Source organism: Poromitra crassiceps, assembly GCF_964638095.1.
Source record: "Poromitra crassiceps genome assembly, chromosome: 2".
NCBI classification, from domain to species: Eukaryota; Metazoa; Chordata; class Actinopteri; order Beryciformes; family Melamphaidae; genus Poromitra; species Poromitra crassiceps.
In genome coordinates this window covers 47764174-47787558 of record NC_139624.1, presented here as the reverse complement: position 1 = coordinate 47787558, position 23385 = coordinate 47764174, and the positions used below count along the sequence as shown (strand labels likewise).

At 45.8% G+C, this 23385-nt stretch overlaps 1 protein-coding gene across 1 annotated transcript in view; it reads right to left on the bottom strand.

Moving 5' to 3' along the window:
* Positions 1–259: 259 nt before the first annotated feature.
* LOC310799745 (thioredoxin reductase 1, cytoplasmic-like) overlaps positions 260–23385 on the bottom strand; it is a gene marked incomplete at both ends in the record, with an annotated part of 50719 nt that continues 27593 nt past the window's right edge. Inside the window, 4 exons of the mRNA XM_083662342.1 lie at positions 260–325; positions 4894–5028; positions 9469–9564; positions 10202–10309. Of these exons, the coding sequence (XP_083518468.1) occupies positions 260–325; positions 4894–5028; positions 9469–9564; positions 10202–10309 (405 nt within the window). The remainder of the gene's footprint in view (positions 326–4893; positions 5029–9468; positions 9565–10201; positions 10310–23385) is intronic.

Here is a 23385-nt window from a genome sequence, read left to right as displayed (position 1 = left end):
AACAAATCAAATAGTTGGAAGGAATTTGAAGGGGGAAAAAACAATCAAAGCAGCACAGAAATAAACAAAACAGGAAGCGTGTCAGCAGCAGAGCATCAGTCCCCGCCCACCTGTACGTCAGGCTTCAGGCAGAGACGTCATTGGACGGTCGGTCGCCATCCTGCCGCCTGTCACTCCCTCTGCAGGTTATCATCATCATCACATGCGTCTCCCCGCTGTCTTTACTGCTGCCTGTGATTGACAGCAGGGGGAGCTAACCTCAGCAGTTTCCTCTCACCATCATGGCCTCCGAGGCACGCTGAGTGAGCGTGAGTGTGGTCAGCACCTACAGGAGTAGAGAGACAAACGCATGGTCAGTGTGATTTGTATTGATTTGGGCCACTGCGCCGTGTGTCGATGTGCCAATAGGTCGAGTGATTTACTGCACCTGCAAGAGTTGAGAAGAAAAATGGCGTCAAAGTTGAACTTCTGTCATGTAAAAAGTATCGACTGCACGTATGCGAGTGGTATTTAATAACACTTATGCCTCGGCCAGTCTCTCCCCCTGTTACACAAGTTTGAAAGATGTGGGTAAGCTTTGTTGTTTGTTTGTTTGTTTGTTTATTTGCACATTTTAAAAGCAAACGGGTTAAACAGAAAATAAAATGTATACAAAGAAATTAAAAAAAACATGTGCAGGTGAGATAGAAACCCACTACGGGCTTATCTAGAAATCTCACCTAAAAACAAGAAATATACATAATGACAGTAAATGCAGTAAATGGGGGGAGGAGTCCGAGAAAATAGTGTCTGTGAGAATGGATCACCCAACTCTACTGGGGATGGCATTTTCAGATCGCAAAGCATTGATGCTGCCAAAAAAGCCAAATACCTGCTTTCACATCACTGCCTGAGTTATGGTGAGAAGTGCAGGTGCAGCACAGTTGAAAGTTGCCCATAGAGAGCAGAGCAACAATGATTTTCTGCCTCTAGAAGCAGAGGCAGGACTTAATTTATTATTTTTTGAAACTAAGTACAAGATTAATGCTTTTCACTATATAGAAGCAATATCACCCTTGTTCACAGCTCCAACAATGTGATTTAGTGATGATTAATTCTTTAACATACAGAATATAATTACAGGGAGGTGATTACAGTGTTCTCGTTTTTCAATTAGCAGTCTATCTAATCAATCAATCATATATCCATGGAGGGGTGTCATGCAAGCCAACAATCTGAGGGGGCGAACTCTTGCGCCGAATTTTTGGCCAGATTTAGAGGAATATCTAATTTTAAATTAACAGACTGAGCAGGTGTAACCATAAGGCTATTTTCCAAACTGCTCAGCCTCCTGGAAAGATCCATAATCACCAGACTAAGTACATTGCCACTGCCCAGGCTCAATGGACTTGACAAAAAAGGGAGACCACACGTTTCAAAGCAATGTAACACAATGTTTATTTTGGCTGGTATTGCCTTTTCAGAAGGTAGAAATATTTTCTCTTCCATTAGTCTCATCTGGTGTCCTCTAGTCTAGAGCAGGGGTTCCCAACCTTTTTTGTGCCAAGGACCGGTAGATACATGGAAAAAAAAGTTGCGGACCGGTTGTCAATTTTAATGGTTTTAGTTACATATATATTTACTCACCAGGTGGCGACAAAGGGTAAATAACAGCCTTTTGTGTTGTTCTGTATGTAGCCTATACAGTATTTATGTTTTTGTTTTAACTACAAACATAAATAAACGTCAACTTGAAACTATGTTTCAACTACCATACACAGCCTATAATATTATAGTCTATGTTTATAAAAAAAAAAACATGTTTTCTCTCAAAAATCTGAGGGGGCAATAGGCATGACGCTTCTGTATCCATGTATCAATCTATCTATGCATCTATCTGACTGCCATTATACATAATAATAATAAATCCTTTCTCAGCTGATGTGCCACTGAAACCAATCAGTGACCTCCGTTTAACATTCCATTGAACCTGCTATTAATTAAATCAGAATCAAGTTTTGAAAGCGTCAGTAGAATTAACCCGCTCGCGTCACAAAAGGAGTACGGAACGGGGACAGGGATTATTAAATAGTGGCCATGAATAATTCAGAGAGGCAGCGATAGGGGCAGGAGAACTCATTAGAAAGCGTGGCTCTGGCTTCGACCCCAGACAGCGGAGCTTTTTGAAGAAGACGTGACGGCTAATACAGTATCTCAGAACTGAGCTCACAGCACAGTACAGAGTGCGGCAGGACATCAAGGAGGTCACATGTATTGGTGGTAATTGGTAGTTAACATATTTTATATTTTCTTTGTTCCATTGACATTAAGATTTTAGTGTTACATTTGTGAAACTCATTATGTTTAATACAGGGGTTCCCAAACTGTTTGGGGCCAGGGACCACTTAGAGGGGAGAACATTTTCCAAGGACGCCCTCATAATTGTAACACCAATTAAGCATGCGTACTACCAAATTTCTACTCTTAGATGCCATTGGAACCATTTGTATTCTAAAACTTTTCCACCTACTTCAGACCATTTCCGTTTCATAGTGATAAACACATTTCAATTTTAATCATGTTCTCCACTTGTACTTTTAAACAAGAGGATAATTTTATTCAAATTGCTTTTGGACTCAATTTGACCGCATTTATAGCCTTCTCTTCAAGTAATTGATCTTAAAAGCTTTCAGAAAATCAACAGTAGCAAGACTGGCCTAGTCCTAATAAACACAGGCATTTTAAAATGACCAGCTAACTTTCAGTAAGTGCTTCAACTTTAAAATAATGCTCTTTATTCAAATAATTGTCAGAAAGCTCTGAACAAAGCACAAGTTATCATAACAGTATGACACTATAGTAGCCTAATTAGGGCTGACATTTAAAATGGCTGCATGGTATTAGCATAAAGTGGCCATGTCTGTAAATAGGAGACTTGTGGGTCCCCTTAGAACCCATTCTCATTCAGATATCTTGAAGTGAACAGTCAAGAGACCCTTGAAAATGGCCGTGCCAGTTTTTGCCTCGCCAAAATTTTGCCTAACTTTGGAATGTTATTTATCCTTCCTGACAAGCGAGCACGGTATAGACGGTTTTAACTTGACAACAAAAACATTCTAAATTGAACCCCCGCTGACTTCCTGTTGCAGTGTTTGCTATGGACATAAAAGAGAAAAAAAACATTCAAGTGCAGGACTGACCATTCCGTGAAACCTGTCTATACAGCTGAGCGGCGAAAACAAAAGTAACGATGTCGAGTGAATATTTCTGCAGTTTGCCAAATGCTGAGAAAAAGGAAGTGCTGTGGGGTTGCGCTCTGGTGAAAACCATCTATAGGTCTTCTAGTTTCATAATACACTGATCCTCACTCTAGCTAACTTGTGTTTATTGGACAAAATATATGGCTTTACAGGATTGCCCCATTCAGATTGTTCGGGATTATATTTATATCACATATCTAGGTCTTAAAATCAAAAAAACAAAATTAACCATTAAAACGTAATATAGAATACTGGAGGACTCCGTCTCCTTCTATGATCGGTAGAGTGAATGCCATTAAGATGGTATCTTTACCAAAATTTCTTATTTTTTTTTCTTTCAAAACTTGCCGCTTTTGATCACTACAGATTTTTAAAAGAAGTTAGATACAATCATTTTGGAATTTATCTGGGGTTATAAAAAACAGATTATATATATTTAAAAAACATATTTAAGCCCACTTGGAACAGAGGTTTGGCACTTCCTGTATTTAAGGATTAATTGGTCAGCTAATGCTAGGGCTTTGGCATAATATTGGCAATGGGATTCCCCAGATCATGAATCACTCACTTCTGCCCCCCTGTGGTTGAAGCTAGTTTATGTCCTTAACAAAACCCTATGCCTCACTGTCGTCCTTGCTGTTTACAAATCCCACATCTGCTATTAAACCAGTAAGTCACAGCTTGGTTGTCAGAAATTATCTGAAGCTTCTTAATCAAATTAAATGTTTACAAAGTCACTCTAAAATGAGCCTCTGAAAGACAGTCATGTCAGCAGTGAATGTTTACTGGAATCACCAGTGGATACAGTACAGCACTTATATATTTATACCATGATGAATACTCTTTTCTGATTGGCCAGCAGGTGTGTGCTAAAACCGTTTAATGCACACTAGTCCAGCTCAAGTCTAATTACATGTTGTAAATTGATCCGCTGCCCAACCTGCACAGCTGTTTAATCAAACAGCACAGCTAACGTTATATTCAACTCGCTACTTCAGCCATACCGGCTCGTATCCAAGATTCGTCCTATTTACTGGAAGAACCAACAACGTTTCCATTGCATGAGAAGCTGATGGGATGATGGTAACGATTGTTCCAGGTATTAGTCAGTTTCCCAAGTGTTGCTAGGTAAACAGAGTTATGGCTTGTGGAAACTTTAGATTTTTTGCTAAACTTGCACCAAAAATTCATGAATGCTTCTATTTCATATTATTGGCAAATGACCATGGTATAATATGGATAATCAACTCCTAGCTGTGCGTTAAACGATTTTAATGCGCTTCGTGGAGGCAACCAGTTTTTCGCCTCCACGTCGTGCATTAAAATCGTTTAACGTACACCTAGTTGACAGTCGTTGATTATCCCTCATAGTGTATATACAGTATATATATATATATAGTCAGAATCTGCCGTTTGTGTTTATGTGCTAGAAGTGTGATTTTCAGACTGTTTCGCCATATAATGGCAGTGAATGGAGAGATGGAGAGAGAAAGAATCTCCTCTACCTGATCAACAGATAACAGAGAATCACTGATTGGGGTTTTAACTTGGAGGAAGACACACGACCCAGGGTAAGACACACGACCCAGGCCAGGGTAAGGTACTACCAAAGTGCAGCTGTTTGTGTGAGGCCGAGAGGAAGCGGGAGGCGGACCTGGGCGGACAGGGGGTGGAGTCCCACGGTGGTGTCGAGCTGTCGTTTGGTTAGGCCGCACTTCATAGCTACAGCGAAGCCCTGGACCATGTCGCCGGCGTTGGGGCCCATCACATGGAGACCAACCACACGCTCCTGTTGAGACACGGTATGATGCAGTGTTACAGTCCAGTCCCAAGTGAAGTCCTGAGTCCTCAATGTTCAAGTCACAGATACCAGTAGCCTCACTACGGACATTTCTGAGACGAGTCCAGGTCCTCAATGTCCGAGGCTGAGTCACTAAGGTCATGTTCAAGTTGACTTTCAAGTTTTCAATGTTCAAGTCCCAGTTCAAGTCACCATGGCCATGTCCGAGCAAGTCCCAGGTCTAGGCTTGGGCGGTATTTATTTTTTCATACCTTCATACCTTCCTGACTTCATACCCTGGTATACGGTATTGGTTTCATTAGTTGAGGGGGTTTGGAAGGGGGGGGGGGGGGGGGGGGGGGGGGGAGGAGGGGGGTTGGTCAAGTTATCATCCAAACTAATTTTCCAATGTTCCTATTGTAATACATTTATATCTTGTATTTTCCATCTGTTGGAGCCATTTTATTTTATTTGTATTTTTGGCTATAATTAAATGGCTGAGAGTGAGACACCAGCAGATGACATATTATACGTGTTACAGCGGTGACAGGTTAATTAGACCAGGTCTGCGACACAGGAAACAGACGCCAGAGAGAAACAGTTGCCAACCGCACCGCGGACCGCACCGTCTTTAAGTTGATTATATCGTTAAATTGTTTGATATTTGAATCCATATTGAACCTTTTGGACCTACATTACGTTATTTTGATTTGAACTTTGAACGAGGCCGCTGTACACACACACACTCCGTATATCAAACAAACATTCACCTCTTCATCTGCATGAGAGAGAGCTGCAAGTAAGTCCCAAAGAAGACAGCCAGTACTGTGCGCATTGGAAGTCTATGGCGTCTGACGGCTTAAATTGACAGAAAGCCAGGACACCATCAATAAAAAAGGTTGCAACATCTATGTTTCAGAAAACTGTAATTTGCATGCACAATGTTCACAAATGTCCTCAAATTATGAGAATGGCAATTAAACGTTATGGGCAGACCTGTATTTAATGTGGTATTAAACAATATAGTGTTGCTTGAAACATGATTATTAATAAGGTAAAAAAAAAAAAGTAGCCTACAAATGGCATATAGAAAATAAAAATAAATAGACCTAAAAATATAAATACATTTAGGCTAAGAGTCCAGCCGCCCCGGCACCTTCAGTCGCCATCTTTCTCTCAGCTTTCAGCTCAGCTGCGCCTGCGCACAGTGCTGCCTCTGCCTGTTCCACCAATAGAGACTGCCCTCTATTGACATGTGCTGTGCACTAGAACGTCACCTCAATGCAGCATCTCATTCTCCCTCATTCAATTTAATAGAAAGAGGAGCGTCTGTATTTTTGACGATATTGAACGGTATTGAAAATCATACCCCGGTATGACCAAGTCAAGTCTGAGTCACCAGTCATGACCAAGTCAAGTGCTAAAACCTAATTGGTTCAAGTCGGAGTCGTAGTTATCGAGGTCATGTCTGAGTCGACTCCCAAGTTCTCAAATTCCAAGTACAAATCTGAGTCACTAACATAGGTGTAGTGCCGGTAGAACGCGGGGGAACGGCGTTCCCATACTTCTCCAAGGGGTGTTTTGTGTGTGTGTGCATGTCTAGCCAATAAAACGAGTGAAACTTGGCAACGTTGTCATTCATCCTATATTTAAGGTGGGCTGAATTATTCAGACGGCATCAACTCGCGGCTTGAAGAAAGAAGGAAACATTCCACCTTAACTATATTTAAGGTGGGCTGAATGATTCACACAGCATCAACTCGTGGCTTGAAGGAAAAGGAAACATTCCTGGCTACTGCACTAGCTACAGCTAGCTACAGCGCGGGGGAAACCTCAGTTTAATAAAAGCTATACTGAAACAGCTACTGGCTTTTTCAGCATCAAAATATATTTTTCCCCCCCAGTACCTCACTATAACAACTAAAGATGAAAAAGGCAGCCAAACATCCTTTCATTTTTCGGACCAGCTGCTAAAAAGGTACGTTTACAAGCATGAAGAAACAATGTTAAAAGCGTGTTTCTTTTCAACGCGGTTGAATCAAAAGTTAGCGTTAATCACCCCATTGCAATTTGCATCGCCAGAATTCGCCACAAAATCCTGTGCGTGTGCAGATGTTCCTCATATAGGTGCGTTCCCCCACTTCTCTAGATAGCACTACACCTCTGGTCACTAAGGACATTTACAAGTCGAGTCCTGAGTTCTCAATGTTTGTGTCTGAGTGACCAAGGTCATCTCTGAGTTAAGTCCCAAGTCCTCAGTGTCCAAGTCCAAGTATGAGTCACCAGTCTTATCCAAGTGATTTATCCAAGTCATATCCGAGTGTGGTCCCAAGTCCGAGTCCAAGTCACCAGTACTACAACATCTACAGTGCAGCTCAGTGGAGAACATCGGTACTAGCAGCTTGGAGTTGTTATTTTGAATTGCAGCCATTTCAGCAGGTGCCAACTAATTTGTAGAATCAGCTAAAAACCATGCTAAAAACACAGGGATGGGGTTGGTGGAGTATCGAGCTATCATCTGTTACACAATTTGAATCATTACGACTAACTATCCTAAGGGAAAGACAACATTTATCTTACATCTGAGATGTCATATCAGATATCTCATGTGGTGCGAGGGCCATCAATTTATATGGGCATGTCTCTAGCGATCAGCACCTAGTTGCTAACTGGGCGATGTGATTAGATACTGCCAGATACTATCAGACTTGGGAATTCCTCAAATGTAATGCAGAATGAACATAAGAGAGAAGACCAACAGAGACACAGGCGGGCACCTCCTAGTCCAAAAGATGCTACTAGATACGGTCGAATCGGCTTATTTCCCAACATGCAATGCAAAATGTAGACACACACCAACAGAGAGCAGGGGTGCATAAATCAAAAGAAAACTTATATGAAATATAAATGGTCTCGTAAGCTGATTGGTGAGTGGCGTCCGGGTAACGTAGCGGTAGATTCCCTGCCTACCAACACGAGGGTCGCAGGTTCGCACCCACGTGTTACCTCCGGCTTGGTCGCGCGTCCATACATGCACGATTGGCTGTGTCTGGGGGAGGGAAGCCTTGGTCGCTGCACTAGCGCCTCCTCTGGGCGCCTGGTCGAGGTGGGAATAGCGTGATCCTCCCATGTGGTAAAGAAGCAGCTGGCTACTGCACATCTGTCAAGAGGAAGCATGGTGCTAGTCTTGGCTCTCCCCAGATCCCCAGAGGGTGGTACAGTGAGGAGGAAATTGGCCAGGTACAATTGGGGAGAAAAAAAGGGGGGAAATCAGAAAAAGAAAAGAAAAACATACATACATACATACATACATACATACTGTACATACATACATACATACATACATACATACATACATACATAAATACATACATATACATACATACATACATACATACATACGTACGTACATACATACATACATACATACATACATACATACATACATACATACATACATACATACATACATACATACATACAGTACATACATACATACATAGCTGATTGGTGAGTCACAGGTCAACTTAGTCTGTGTACAACAGAGAGTTACAGCGGTTAACTGGCTCGGTTCATCCTTAATCACTTACAGTGTACACCCTGTAAATCAGTTTGCCTTCTAAGAAGCAGAAGGGGTTAACTGCCCATTTTGTTTGTAGTTTTGTTTCCTCCTGTTTCTTTTGTGAGGGAGTTAGGTCTTAGGAAATGTCTTTTATGTTTTGGAGACTTATTTTCGTGTAGGGGTTAGTTAGTGGGTTAAGTAATTAGTTTGTTTGTTTCCTTTGTCTCTTTATCTTTTGGCATCCCTGAAGTCAATGTTTCCCTAGTGTCTACATCTTGGCTGGCTCCAGTTTCACTGTTGTAATGTGTATTTCACAGTGTGTCACAAAATAAATGTCACTCTTTTGCCTTTTACAACCTTGCTCTAGTGTCACTTTTATGTTACGGCCTGATCCATCCAATCCAGCAGCCATTATTCAGATGAACATGGTTTTGCATGGAGTTTTGTTGTTGGGTGTTGGCTTTTGTTGTTGGGTTCTGTCTGGAATTCCATGATGACTGTCTGCATTGGGCTAGGAGAGATGGCAGTGGAAATGATCTGGGTGGCAGTGGTCATTCTTCTACATACTATAGCCAAATTGTTTTTGGGAATGAAACGATGGGGTTTGGGATTTTTATTAATTTATTTTTTGGACCCTCTAGAAGGCCCTTGGGGGTCCCCATAGTTATATATTTATATTATTTGATTTTATCGTTTTGCATTTTGTCATATGGTGATGATTAAAACTCTAAGCTCTTTGCCCTTTTATGATTGGACTCTTATGTTTGTCTACTGTCTGTGATTTAAAAATGTTTGAGTCTCTCTGCAAAACCAAATCTACTAATGGGTACAAATAAAGTAACCTGAAACTGAAACACCACAACAAACAAAGCTAAATTATTGCTCACATGATCGGGAATGTGGCAGATGACTTTAACATAGCAGGAGTTTTTATCCCTGGCAGGTACAGTCCACTCCAGAGGCCAGTAGTAGCTGTGATACACCTGCAAAGAGAGAAGATAAGGTGATGTTATATACAGAGGTTTTCAAAGTGGGAGGCGGACCTCCCCAGGGGGGCTCCAAACAATTTCAGGGGAGGCTCAGTGAAGAAAAAAATGTCATATATAGCCTAAATGTGTGTGATTTGGTTACAGACACAGTTCAGAGATACAGTGGTTTAGGAGAATTTGAGTGTTTTTCCCACTTTCCCAGAGTCAGAAACAAACAAATGCCTTCAGACAGACCCTTTTTATGTAATTGATGTAGTCTGAAGTATGTCAAACAGCAATATCAGGCTATTTTGGCTGAATTGTTGTATCTGTATTGTATCTGTGGGATCAAATAACATAATCATGATCCCAAGAATTTAGCAAAAGTAAGCAAGTAAACTAGGGTGAGGTACCTTTTTCCAAGCTTTTTCTGAGGGGAGCATTCTTCTTAACTCTGTGTGTGTGTGTGTGTGTGTGTGTGTGTGTGTGTGTGTGTGTGTGTGTGTGTGTGTGTGTGTGTGTGTGTGTGTGTGTGTGTGTGTGTGTGTGTAATGGTAAAAGAGAGAGAGAGAGAGAGAGTGTGTGTGTGTGTGCCTGCGAGAGAGAGAGGGAGGGAGAGAGCGCGCACGCACATGTGTGTGTGTGTGTGTACCTCTATATTGGCCTCTCCAAATGTTAGATTGGCTCTCTCCTCAGAAAGACCACAGGCAGCATATTCCAATGGTGTGAAGATGACAGTGGGGACGTCGGTGTAGTCACACTGAAATTACAGCAGTTCAATCCAAACATTATTGTCTCTTATGGAGCATTTGGTACACACACAGGGTGTAGAATAGATGCACACAATGAAAGCAATATAAAACGATATAACAACAGCAAAAACACAGAAAGCCCACAACTGAGTAGAGTGGGAGTCATCAGTACACTGATGTAAAATTTGATATTTTTAGTTGTATATCTGTGTTCCAGTTGTATCTGTGTATCTCTTTTATTACCTGACACGTACTGACGCTGGCAAGGATTAGTAGTCAGATGGGTAAAAGTTATTTTAGATACTCGGGTGCCCAGGATTGGAATAAAGTTTGCGACAGCATTAAACAGAGTACCAACCCCTAGTCACGTTTAAGACAAAACTAAACTAGACCGACCGCACCGCGAATTTATGCCTCCGCCATTAGTTCATTCTTGAGTCCAAATCGCCATTTGAGGCAAATTGGAAGAAATTCCGTCAAGGCGCTCCTGAGATGTTGCGTTACAGAGCTTAAAACTTGAAAGAAGAGCCGATGCACACCCTCACAGTCTTAAGGATAGGTGCGTCGGAGGATAGGGTCCATAAGTAGAAGATAAAGAATTCCCGCACACCATCCAGTAATTGGCAAACTTTAATTAAACAACGTTTCGGTCGATCAGACCTTCATCACGTAAAAAATAGAGAGAAAAACAGAGCTTGGAAATTGGGTGTGTGAGGTCACAGTGACCTTGACCTTTGACCTTTGACCACCAAAATCTAATCAGTTCATGCTTGAGTCCAAGTCGATGTTTGAGGCAAATTTGATGAAATTCCACCAAGGGATTCCTGAGATATCACGTTAACAAGCTTGAAAATGGTGTTCGAGAGGTCACAGTGACCTTGGCCTTTGACCTTTGATCACCAAAATCTAATCAGATCATCCTTGCGTCTAAGTCGATGTTTGAGGCAAATTTGATGAAATTCCGTCAATGTGTTCCTCAGATATCACGTTAACGAACATCGGACGGATATACGTACAGACGTACGTACGTACGTACGTACGGACAACCCGGATCCATAATGCTAGCCTAGGTAAACCCAGCCACCACGTGACCTGCTCTCTCAGTTCCCAGTCACTATCGTCTAGCGAACGGGCCATTCAAATCGATTTCTGGGGCGATTGAAAGACCCACGCAGACCCGCAGCCAATGAGTGACGGCGTGACTGCCAACATCAGTCCTGCCGTGATCGGCCAATCAGAGAGTGCGTCTTTGTCAATGACGTATAACAGCTGCAGCGGCTAGCCATTAGCTTTTGGTCTTTCCAAAGCATAGCTCCCGAGCTAGCTACTAGCTATGGCTATGAACAGCTACAGCTACTGTATTGTTGTGTCGCCGTTAAATGCGCTAATGGAGGACCGGGGTTCCTCTGCCTTTCCGACATGCTGCCACTCCGAACGTTAACTTCCATTATTCGGACTGGCGGTCGTTCACCTTAGAAGCCGCAATGCCGACCTTAGGTTTAGGCGTGGGGGTGGGAGAGGTTAGGTTTTGGGTTAGGGTCTGGGGGAGGTTAGGTTTAGGCATGGGGGGAGGTTAGGTTTGGCGTGGGGGCTGGGAGAGGTTAGTGAAAAACGGGGAATATAGACCCCCTTTCTGAGTGCCGATATTTCGGAGTGGCAGAACGTCGGAGTGGCAGCACGTCGGAGTGGCAGCATGTAACCTGGAGGACCAGATACGCGAGGCTTCTAATCTGGGAATCAAGGCGTTGCAGATCGGTGGGGTGAATGATAAAGACAAGGACATGGACGCTGCAAGCTTGTGTATGCAAGTCCAGAGGCCTTGATGAAGAAAAAGTGGCGAAATATGCTGGCACCGGCTACACGAAAATTAACGTTATTAAATGCTGTAACGTTAACGGTAATTCTCATGTGTATGGTTTATTTAGCCTACTCAATCTCTTCTGAGATTATAACGTTAACCTGTTAGGACGCTGTGAGCTTGTGTATATAAGTCCAGAGAACTTGATGAAAACAAAGTGACAAAATATCCTGGCATCGGGTACACGAAAATTAACGTTATTAAATGCTGTAACGTTAACTGTAATTCTCATGTGTATTGTTTATTTAGCCTACTCAATCTCTCAGCCCATGTTGATGCTGAACCAAATGACCAGTCCGGCTGCAATGGTTGATTTGTGAGGTTAATGGCAGCCAACAGAACTTCATATTCTTTCCATACTGTACTGCATGTTGTACTGTTCATACTCAAATTGTACTTTTTTGAATGGAACTGAATAAAAATGTTTTTGTTTGATACTCTTCTGTTGTATTGTCATGTGAGAATGAAAACAGCTATAGTAATAGTACTTCAAAACAGTGGTTCTCAAAATGTTTCCACATAAGGATCCTTAAACTGAATGTGATGCTAGGTCTGTTGATCAAAATAACACCTATATCGAAATCGGATTTTAGCGGACCATACAAGCCGGGGCTTCAGAGCTGATCACCTGGACACATTTTACGGCGAAATTATCTGATAAACTTGTCTGTGCAGCTCTGTGGTGATCAGCTAATGTCTTCATAGCATTGTGATTATGATTTAATGCATTATGGAAGATAAATGCTGGAAGGCTGGGTAGCATTATCTAACGTCATCCAGGCTACTGTAACATTAGGCTATTATAGCTATGAAACGCTGATTCAAACGTTACAATAATAAGACACAATAGGAGCCAGTTACCCTACTGTAGATAGAGTAATTTCAGACCACCAGATATCACCATATTTATGTTATTAAATGCTGTAACGTTAACGGTAATTCTCATGTGTATGGTTTATTTATAAGCATTCATTGATTGAAGCAGAGTGCTGGTCGGTTAAGTTTCTCTGTAGTCATGTCCTCTGCTCCAATCTTCGGTTTCGTAGTTTCTTCTGTCTCTCGTCCAGCAGCTGCAGATGTCATCATTATCCACGTTATTAAAGATTATTTATAAAAAAATCTCATTGTGTAAATATTTTGTGAACGCACCAATAGTTAGAGAAGGAAACCTCTCTTTGCATTTTATTTTGTTTTTTAATAAAAGTAGGCTACTTAATATCTCACGTGGCTTTGATTCATCATTGCAAATTTAGCCCAATTTGTATAAAATGCAGATGTGAACAGCTAGGTTTAATGACAAATATGGAATATCACCCAAGGAAATACCACGGTTTAATGCCAACAGATAAACCATACAGATTTGTTGTAATTGTGAACACAAAGGAAGCAAAGACATGGTTTTCAAGTATAACACAATGTACAACTTTTATTCAAAGACAGGATTGAAAAATATAGGTCACTTGTATTCACTTCAGACAAGACACTACGTTAAAGTCTGAAATTTACCTAGATTTGCTATACGAATTGACATTTCAGCTTGTCACCTGATGTCATTATTAATGGACAGTACAGTAGTAAAGATTTTGAAAATTTTGATTAATCAATCCAAGTCAGAAACACGTGTACAAATATTGAATGCAACAGTCTCGTTCTGGAGCGAACCCCTCAGCTGAATTCACGTTGGAATATGATATCAAGGCTTGATAGATTTGATTGTACTCATACAGCAGTGTGGAGCTTAACATCTAGCTAGGTTGCATCTGGAATATGATCTGGATTATGTATAATATACAGTATAACACTACGCTCACTATCATGACATTCACGTTAACGCTATAGCCTCCAAAAATCTACTGTAGCTAGCTAGCGTCAGCTACATCTGTAACCACGCTGAAATGCGAGTGCATTAACGTTATTTCTAGCTAGGTCAAACACACCTTACCGTTATGAGTGTGGCCGTTTTTGATTAACATTAAGTCCACGATCATTTCCGGGCTGCAGCAGAGTCGAGCCCCGGAGGCAGCCTGGAGCTCTGTGAGCTCCAGAGGGGGTGCGCGATACACTGCTGCCTGCCCGACATCCCTGCACCCGACCTCGGGCTGCAGCAGAGTCGAGCCCCGGAGGCAGCCTGGAGCTCTGTGAGCTCCAGAGGGGTGCGCGATGCACTGCTGCTGCCCGACACCCTGCATGAGCTTGATTTGTTTTGAAGGTTTTGTCTGGTACTATTCAATATGATTTATGCAGATAAGACAGCGTGTCCCTGATAACTGTATAGATGATGACTGTTCTTCACAGCCACAAATATCTCTCCAGATCTGCGGCCATCTGCAGCAGGGATCGAGGTTTGGGTCCGTGTAGACAGTTGTCCTGTTCATTCCCTGACCACCGTCACAGGAGTCATTGGCAGAGGCGATGTTCTCTCTTCTTGGAAGCTCTAATAATATCAAACGTAGCAGTTACTGTATGTTACACGTGGCTAACGTTAGCTAGCTTCTGACATGTTTTTCTAGAATTCATTAGATCGTTAAATGCTCCCGTAATCTAGCTAACCCCCACACAGCCGATGAGGAAAAGTCAGTCATTTATCGAATGTCTTTCTTACCAAACACAATTACGCTAGTTTCTGAGATAATATATAGTGTGGCATATACCTGTGAATAACATATTCTTACCTGGAAATCACACATCGATCCGTAGGCCAGCTCTGAGTCTGTTTACATTTCGGGCGGAGGGGGGCTTGGTTGGTTGTAGCTGGTTGTAACCATTTGCGTGTTAGCAGTACTGAAATGAAAAGTGTTAGCTAATGCGCTAACAACAAAGGTCGCAGAGTGATGACGCCATCTGCTGCACTGCGCATGTGCTCTGTGCACTAAACTGGTTGGATGATGGTTGCGTAATGGAGCGGTCTATCGGGGGGGGGGCAACAACCGCAGGAAATCGTTTAACAATGGTGGGAATCCAGACCATAGTGACTGAGAACAGGTCTGAGAGCAGGTCACGTGGGGGATGGGTTTACCCAGGCTACCATAATGCCTCCGGCCTGGCTATCGCCGGCGGAGGCATAAAAACTGGCTTTTAGATAACGTACCTCTGTAAAGACAGTCGTGTAGTCAGGGTTGTATGTAGCCCATTTAATGGAGTAGTTTTAGCATAATAGTTGTCGCTCAAACAAACTGCAGGTTGAACAGCCAAGCCCAGATCTATTTCGACCTCACTCAGACCGTCACCACGGTCTTACAAGTGAATGATGCGCCGCTTCTCCTTAATCTCAGAGACATTAATATCAACAAAGTCAGGTGACTGACCTCAGGAGGCCGGACCAGAGGGCGGAGCCTATAAATACCTCCAGGAGTCCGCGCCGACTTCCTCTTTGCCTTTCTCGCTTATCCCAGACTGGTGGTAAGTACCATGATTCTTATGATTCCACTGTGTGCAATCCGTCACTTGATGCAGGCGCCTGCGGCCCCTGAGGATTGTAAGTGGTTTCTATGCTGTGTGGTGTTAACTTGGAAATGGAAAAGCATTGGTAAGTTAACCGTAGCCACATTAAAATGTTTGCGGGAGAGTGTTTCATGTTTGGTAACACATCTCCATTCTAGGTGGCTTAATTGGTTACACCTGGCAAAGCAAAATTTGTTGTTGAGAGTGTTTCATGTTTGGTAACACATCTCCATTCTAGGTTGTTTAACACCTGGCAAAGCAAAATGTATTGTTGAGAGTGTTCATGTTTGGTAACACATCTCCAGCCTAGGTGGCTTAATTGATTACACCTGGCAAAGCAAAATGTATTGTTGAGAGTGTTGCATGTTGGTAACACATCTCCATTCTAGGTTGGTTACACCTGGAAAAGCAAAATGTATTGTTGAGAGTGTTTCATGTTTGGTAACACATCTCCGTTCTAGGTGGCTTAATTGTTACACCTGGTGGGAAAGCAGGTAACGAGCAGCTATAAGATAGCTACAGATTCATCTGTTTTAGAAGAAAGTAGGTAAGCTTGGAAAAGAGTTAAAGTATATTTTCGGTGCTTTCTGCCCTTCCTTGTGCACACACAGGGAGTGGGGCTCTTACAGTCATATTGATTAAGCAATATTGATATAATAATTAATTAAGTGATTAATTAATTAATAAAAAATAAAACGGCAGGTAGAAGCAGTGTTCTACAGCCGTTGTGTTCATTACTGTTGTTCTACATCCATCTTTTGCAGAGTGGGGGTAGGAACAGGAAAAAGTACCTGGAAAACAACAACAACAACACACACCATTGGGTGAGAGTGTTTGTGGGTCCGCAACCCCTGTGCACAGGGGGACCCTAGTGCCGCCTCCGTACCCCAGCTACAACGAGCTGGTGGGGGAATGGCCTATCAGTGCTATGGCTGTGGTGGTCGGATGGACCCCAAGGATGGCCATCGGGAATGTCCCCCCTGCCTCGGTTTGGACCATGTCCTCGAGGACATTGACAACCCTTGCGGGGAGGCCTTGGATCTCTCTCTGGAGGAACGGCGGCAGAGAGCCGTACTTTTGGAGAAGGCGGCGGAACAGCCACCTACCAAAAGACAGAGAGAAGAGAAGGGACAGGCCAGACACTCCTCTGATCGCAGTAAGAGACACAGGAAACGTGAGGCCTCGCCTGAACAACATCGTGGGCAGAGGTCGGGTAGTCCGGCTCGTCGGCGCCGGGTCTCAGTGGAGGATCAGCCACAGCATGGGGACATCCAGCTGGAGATCCTAGCAGCAATCAAGAGTCTCTCAGGGAGACTTGCTGCTGTGGAGGGCCGTCACACGGTCTCGGTGGCAACCCCAGAGTCTCAAGACCAAGGGGGGTCTGCCGACCTTGAGCTGCCCACATATCAGAGCGAGGGGCAGGATCACCCAGATGTCCTCGATTTATATGCGTCACAAGATGACAGACTCGGGTCTTCACAGCGGGCGACGGAGTCGGCTCGTGGCAGTGAGGACGGCAGTGGGGTCTCACCCATGGATGTGGTGTCCAAATGCGTGAGCGCAGCCAAAATTGTGGGGCTGGACATACCGGCGGAGGCTCCGGTTCCAGTTGATGGCGTTTGGGCCGGTATTCACCGGGCCCAGCTGTCAGTGGCTATCCCGGCGGCTCCGGATTATCTGAACATGCTCAGAATGTCGTGGGACAATCCAGACAGGGCTCCACTGTTTAATTCTGGGTGTCGCGGACTAGTCAAGTCCCAGTATGGGCTAGAGACTCGGCTGGCGAACATGCCACCAGTCGAGGGGGAGTTTGCGGCCCTGACGTCACTCGGCCCGGAGCGAGTGACCGCTAACCCTCGTTGCCCAGTTAAAGAATGTCAAAAGACAGACAAGTTGGTGTGTCACGCCTACGATGCGGCCACACGTGCAGCCCGGTCGGGCAATGCCCTGGCGATTCTGCTGGCAGCCATTAGGAAGACCACTGGCCCTGAGGATCAGGACACCAGGGATTTGGTGGACACGGCCTGGTAGTTCATAGTCAACTTACTAGGGATATTGGTGCATCGATGTCAGCCGCTATGCTGGCACGCAGGCAGGTTTGGCTGGCGCAGACCACTTTGCTAGACAATATGAGGAGAGATCTCACAATCATGCCAGTGGTGCCTGGCAATGTCTTTCACCCAGACTCTCATGGAGTGTTGGACAAAGCGGAGAAATCACGCCGCACTAGGGAAAGTGTGCGGCGCACATTTAGTGCCAGGTATGGGGCCAGCGGATCTCAGCCCCCACGCCAGTCTTCATGGTCCCGGGGGAGTGGCAGGCGACAGGGGGTGGAGTTTGCAACCTTGGGTGGCGGTGCAAAACGCCCTCTGCAGCGCCAGCAGGGGCACCAGCCCGGTGGGTACTCCAGGGGAACGCCCCAGAGACAGAGAGGCCGCCCCCCCAGAGGTCCAAGGCCTCAGGGGAACCTCACCTAGGACACAGGGGTCAGCCGTCGAACCGGTGTCTCAGCTGCGCCTGGACAGCTGGGAAACCTGTGTGTCAGACCCTTGGGTACTGGCCTTGGTGGCAAATGGATACAGAATCCAGTTTCGGCAGCGACCCCCTCCTTTTTCCACGGTCGGTATGACCGTGGTCAGAGATTCAATCCAGGCAAAAATTTTAGCAGAAGAAATTTCAACCCTACTGCAGAAGCAGGCCATTGTGAGAGTAGACAGCAGCGAACAGCGCACTGGGTTCTACTCCAGATACTTCATAGTTCCAAAAAAAGATGGCGGCCTGCGGCCCATTTTGGACCTCAGGCGGCTAAATGCCTTAATAAAGGTTCTGCCTTTCAAAATGTTGTCCAACAAACAGATTGTGGAGTCTATCGAGGAAGGAGAGTGGTTCACTTCCATAGACCTAAAGGACGCATACTTTCACGTCCCCATCTGCACAAACCACAGGCCATTTCTACGGTTTGCGTTCCAAGGAGAAGCCTACCAGTTCAAGGTCCTCCCATTTGGCCTGTCTCTGTCACCAAGGGTGTTCACCAGGGTGGTGGCAGCAGCTCTACGTCCACTGCAGATGGCCGGCCTGAAGATCCTCCCGTACTTGGACGACTGGCTGATCTGTGACCCAAGTCGCAGTCAGAGTGTGCGGGACACGCAGAGGGTCATCAATCACGTGCAAGCGCTCGGCTTCAAGGTGAATTTGAGAAAAAGCAGTCTCGAGCCGGCACAGCATACAATGTTTGTGGGTCTGTCCTTAAATTCCCTCACGATGTCGGCTTCGCTCACCCCGCAGAGGGTTATGAGACTCCTGGCTCAGGTCGAGCTGTTCCGTCAAGGCAGACAGCTAAAATTGGTGCAATTTCAGAAGCTGCTAGGCATGATTGCAGCAGCAGTAGTGGTGCTTCCCTTGGGTCTTCTCAAGGCTCGGCCGCTGCAGAGATGGGTGAACGCCTTCAATCTCCATCCAGAACGAGACCGGAGAGTGAGACTCAGAGTGACGGGGGCATTCGTCGGGCCACTGCGCCCCTGGAGAGACGAGGCCTTTCTGACAGCCGGGGTTCCGCTGGGGGTCATCCCATCACGCAGGACAGTAGTGTCCACAGATGCCTCCCTAACAGGCTGGGGGGCAGTCTGGGAAGGCAGGATGGTACGGGGTGTGTGGACGCCTCCTTGGAGGGGCGAGCACATCAACGTTTTGGAGTTGAGAGCGGTCCACCTGGCCTTGGTGGAGCTTCTCCCCTTCATCAGGAACAGACATGTCCTAGTGAGGACAGACAACTCCTCCACGGTGTACAACATAAATCACCAGGGGAGCACCAGGTCTCTCCGCTGTCTCCAGGTGGCCAGGAAGCTGTGGGCCTTTCCCCGCCTAGCCTCTCTCAGGGCAATGTATATCCCGGGGGTGGAGAATCAAGCGGCAGATCTCCTGTCCAGGACAGGCCCTCTCCCGGACGAGTGGAGGCTACATCCCGAGGTCGTAGCTCGGCTGTGGTCCCAATTCGGCAGGGCTCGGATGGACCTGTTTGCAACAGTAGAGTCGACTCACTGCGAGAACTGGTTCTCGATGAGGCCTCAGGGGGTGCCCTGGAGCAGAACAGATGCTCTGTCTCAAGAGTGGCCAACAGGCTTGTTGTATGCTTTTCCTCCGCTGCCTCTGATCCCCCATGTACTCCACAGGGTGGCCACGGGGCACTACAGGGTCTTGTTAATAGCTCCCAGGTGGCCGGGGAGGCACTGGTTTCCAGTTCTCCTCCGGTTGGTCCACGGCCAACCATGGCCGCTGCCAGTCAGGGCAGATCTTCTGTCCCAGGCACAGGGTCGGATTTGGCATGCCAAATCTGCGGCAATGAAGCTGTGGGCTTGGCCGCTGCGCAGCCCCTCCCTCTTGGGCTAGACGAAGCTGTCATGTATACAATACGTAGCGCTAAGGCCCCTTCCACACAAGCTAGCTACAGCCAGAAATGGAAGGTATTCTTGGATTGGTGTCGTAAGTGGCAGCTGGACCCATCCACCTGCCCTGTTCAGGGGGTACTACGCTTCCTTCAGTCGATCTTCGACGCAGGGAGGGCATCTAGCACTGTTAAGGTATATGCAGCAGCCATTTCCAGCTTCCATGAAGCAGTGGAAGGTGCGTCTGTGGGGAGACACCGCTTGGTGTCAGAATTCATCAAGGGCACATACCGGCTGCGGCCGGGCAGGGTGCTGAGGGCTCCATCATGGGATCTCACCTTGGTGTTGCGGTCGCTGACTGGGGCTCCGTATGAGCCTATTGAGCAGGCCGAGTTTAAGTTTATCTCGCTTAAGACGCTGTTCCTCTTGTCAATGTGTTCAGCCAAGAGAATAAGTGAGTTACATGCTCTGTCAGTTAGTGAACAGTGTTTGAGGTGGAAGGCTGACGACACCGGGGTGTCACTGTGGCCCAATCCCTCATTTCTCCCCAAGGTCGTGAATTTTCAGACTGTAAATCAAGTCATTGAAATCAGCTCGTTCAAGCCAGAGCCCGCCTCAGCGGGGGACAGCATAGACCTGCAGACATTGTGTCCAGTAAGGGTGTTAAGGGCTTATGTGCCACGTACTCAGTCCTTGCGGCACTCACACGCACAGCTGTTTGTCTGTTATGGTGGGAACAAACTGGGCTTTCCCGTCTCTAAGCAGCGGTTGTCACACTGGGTGGTTGACACGATCTCTCATGCCTACAGTGGGCAGGACCTGCCTGTCCCTAGAGATCTGGTGGCACACTCTACTATGAGTATGGCCACTTCCTGGGCAGCTTTGAAAGGGGTCTCTGTGGCAGAGATCTGTGCAGCAGCATCATGGAGTGCTCCATGCACTTTTTCTCGTTTTTACAGAGTCAATGTGGCGGCGCCAGCACCGGTGGGGTCAGCTGTACTGTCAGCTGCTGGACGCAGAAGTGACGGCTTGGAATCTTCTGTTCCTGGCGACCTTGATGGTATGCGTCATCCACTTGTAAGACCGTGGTGACGGTCTGAGTGAGGTCGAAATAGATCGTAAGTTATGACTATAACTATGGATCTATGAGACCGAACGATGACCGTCACCATCTCTTGTCGCTAGGAACGGGATGAAGCGTTCCAGGCTGGAGGAAGTCGGCGCGGACTCCTGGAGGTATTTATAGGCTCCGCCCTCTGGTCCGGCCTCCTGAGGTCAGTCACCTGACTTTGTTGATATTAATGTCTCGGAGATTAAGGAGAAGCGGCGCATCATTCACTTGTAAGACCGTGGTGACGGTCATCGTTCGGTCTCATAGATCCATAGTTATAGTCATAACTTACGTTCTGTTGAAGTGTCCGTGTGGCATGATCTGGTGGAGCTGGGCTGTGGGGTGCTCTTCTCTTCCCCCCCTCTCTGCTCTCACACCTGTCTCCGATCTGGGACTGATTCGGCATGGTGAAGTTGGAGGCGTGGCTGTCTATGGCCCAATTCCAATTCGCCCCCTTACTGACTCACCCCCTTAGAGGCGCGTTCACGTGAAGGGAGTGAGGGCTTAGGGATGTCCCACGCTGAAATCGCAAAGTGAATGAGGGCTCAGAGTGAGCCCTTTCTGCCCCCTTACCGTAAGGGAGCAGCTATGGCCACTTACGGAAAGGGAATTGCCCACAATGCATAGCGTTGTGACGTATAAACGAGGAAGGCTGCAAATATCTGTCAAAAAATAAAGAACACACGCGCGAAACGAACGCAGTGTTTGCGAGTGCGCTGGAATGCCTTAATTGACAATGAAACATTACATTAATAGGGATTTCAGATTAGACAAAAATATTATATCAGAGGAATGCAAGTAGTTATTTTACACAATCCTAGAATAATCATCGATCATTTCTATTACAATTGCAATCCACAACTTTTTTGATGAATGAGAAATAGTTTTACCGAATCTGTATTGTACAGTATTGACGTGTATAATGTTGGGTGACATGTCATTATTATGCTTATTTTAATTATAATTACACATGTTGCAGATTGCAGATTTTGCAGTAGGCTACATTTATTTTTAAATGACCTGTTGTCCACTCTGTAGAGCCATAGCCTGGATGAGAACAGACTCATCAGGGAATCTATCCCTCAAAGCGTCTTGACAATAAACAATATATAGCGAGCCCCAAACCTGCCAGAGTCAACATCATCTTGTCAAGTGCAAAGGGCTCTGCTGTCCCAATCCTCCTATTTATCCAATGTGGATCCCTTCCACACTTGATGACTCAACCACTTTCAGATGGCGGCCATTAGAGGGACTGAGGGTTCAGGGCTTGAGTCTTTAGGGGGCGGATTGGAATTGGGCCTAAGTCTCTGATCTAGGGCTGATTCGGCATGGTGAAGTTGGTTAGTGAAGTTGACAGTGTGTTCCTGGCGAGATGTGTGTGGAGGAGATTTCTGTGTAGCGAGATTTGGGGGAGACTGGCTCGAGGCGACAATGAAGGGGGTGTGGCCCCGCCCCCAGCTCCCCGGTCTGCACAGACAGCTAAGGCACAGGTGTAGAGAGATAGAGTAATGCCTCATCTCTTAAGTTAAGTTAAGTTAAGTTAAGTTATCCTTTATTCAACCGCGCTGGAAAGGGGGAGCTGCCGGGGCTGCAGCCCCCCCTGGTGGCGGCCTCAGCCCCTGCACCTTCCTGACGCAGCCCCCCCCAGCCCCACCCTCATTTGGCGAAACTTCAGTGACTGTCACAGGCATCTCTCTCTCTCTCTCTCTCTCTCTCTCTCCCCTCATTTCCCCGTGGGTGCTCTGCTCTGGGCTCTAGGCTGTGGGCTGGGCGGGGTCGAGTCTCTTTACATTGATTTGATAGCAAACTCCTCCACCCGAGGCCCGCTGGCGGCCCCGGGTTACAAAACGAGTTGATCAAAACATAGCCCAATCTGATTGGCTGCATGAGTCAGTGCACTCTACCCTGCTGACGTAGTGAGTAAACACACTTGTGCATTGAGCGGTATCAGAGAGAGAGTGACAGACTGACTATGTTGCTGAGATGAGTGTGGTTTACAGCATGCTTCGGTCGCTTGTTCCTATTCTGTCGAACTGAAGTGGTGTGTGAAGTGTGTGTGTGTAGGTCGCTGTTAAATCTCCTATGGTGCGTTTGCGTCAGCTTTATCGCTTTATCGGGGGATGGGTTGGGCGACGGGCATGCGCAAGCATGGGCACGCACTGGCACAGACATAAATCGGCACCCCTGATTCCATTCAAGTTTTAAGACAATAAATTGTGCATTACAAGTGCCAACTTCACGCAGCATGCTCGCACAAGGCCGCGCCGCGCAGCGCACTTTGCGTGTGCTCGC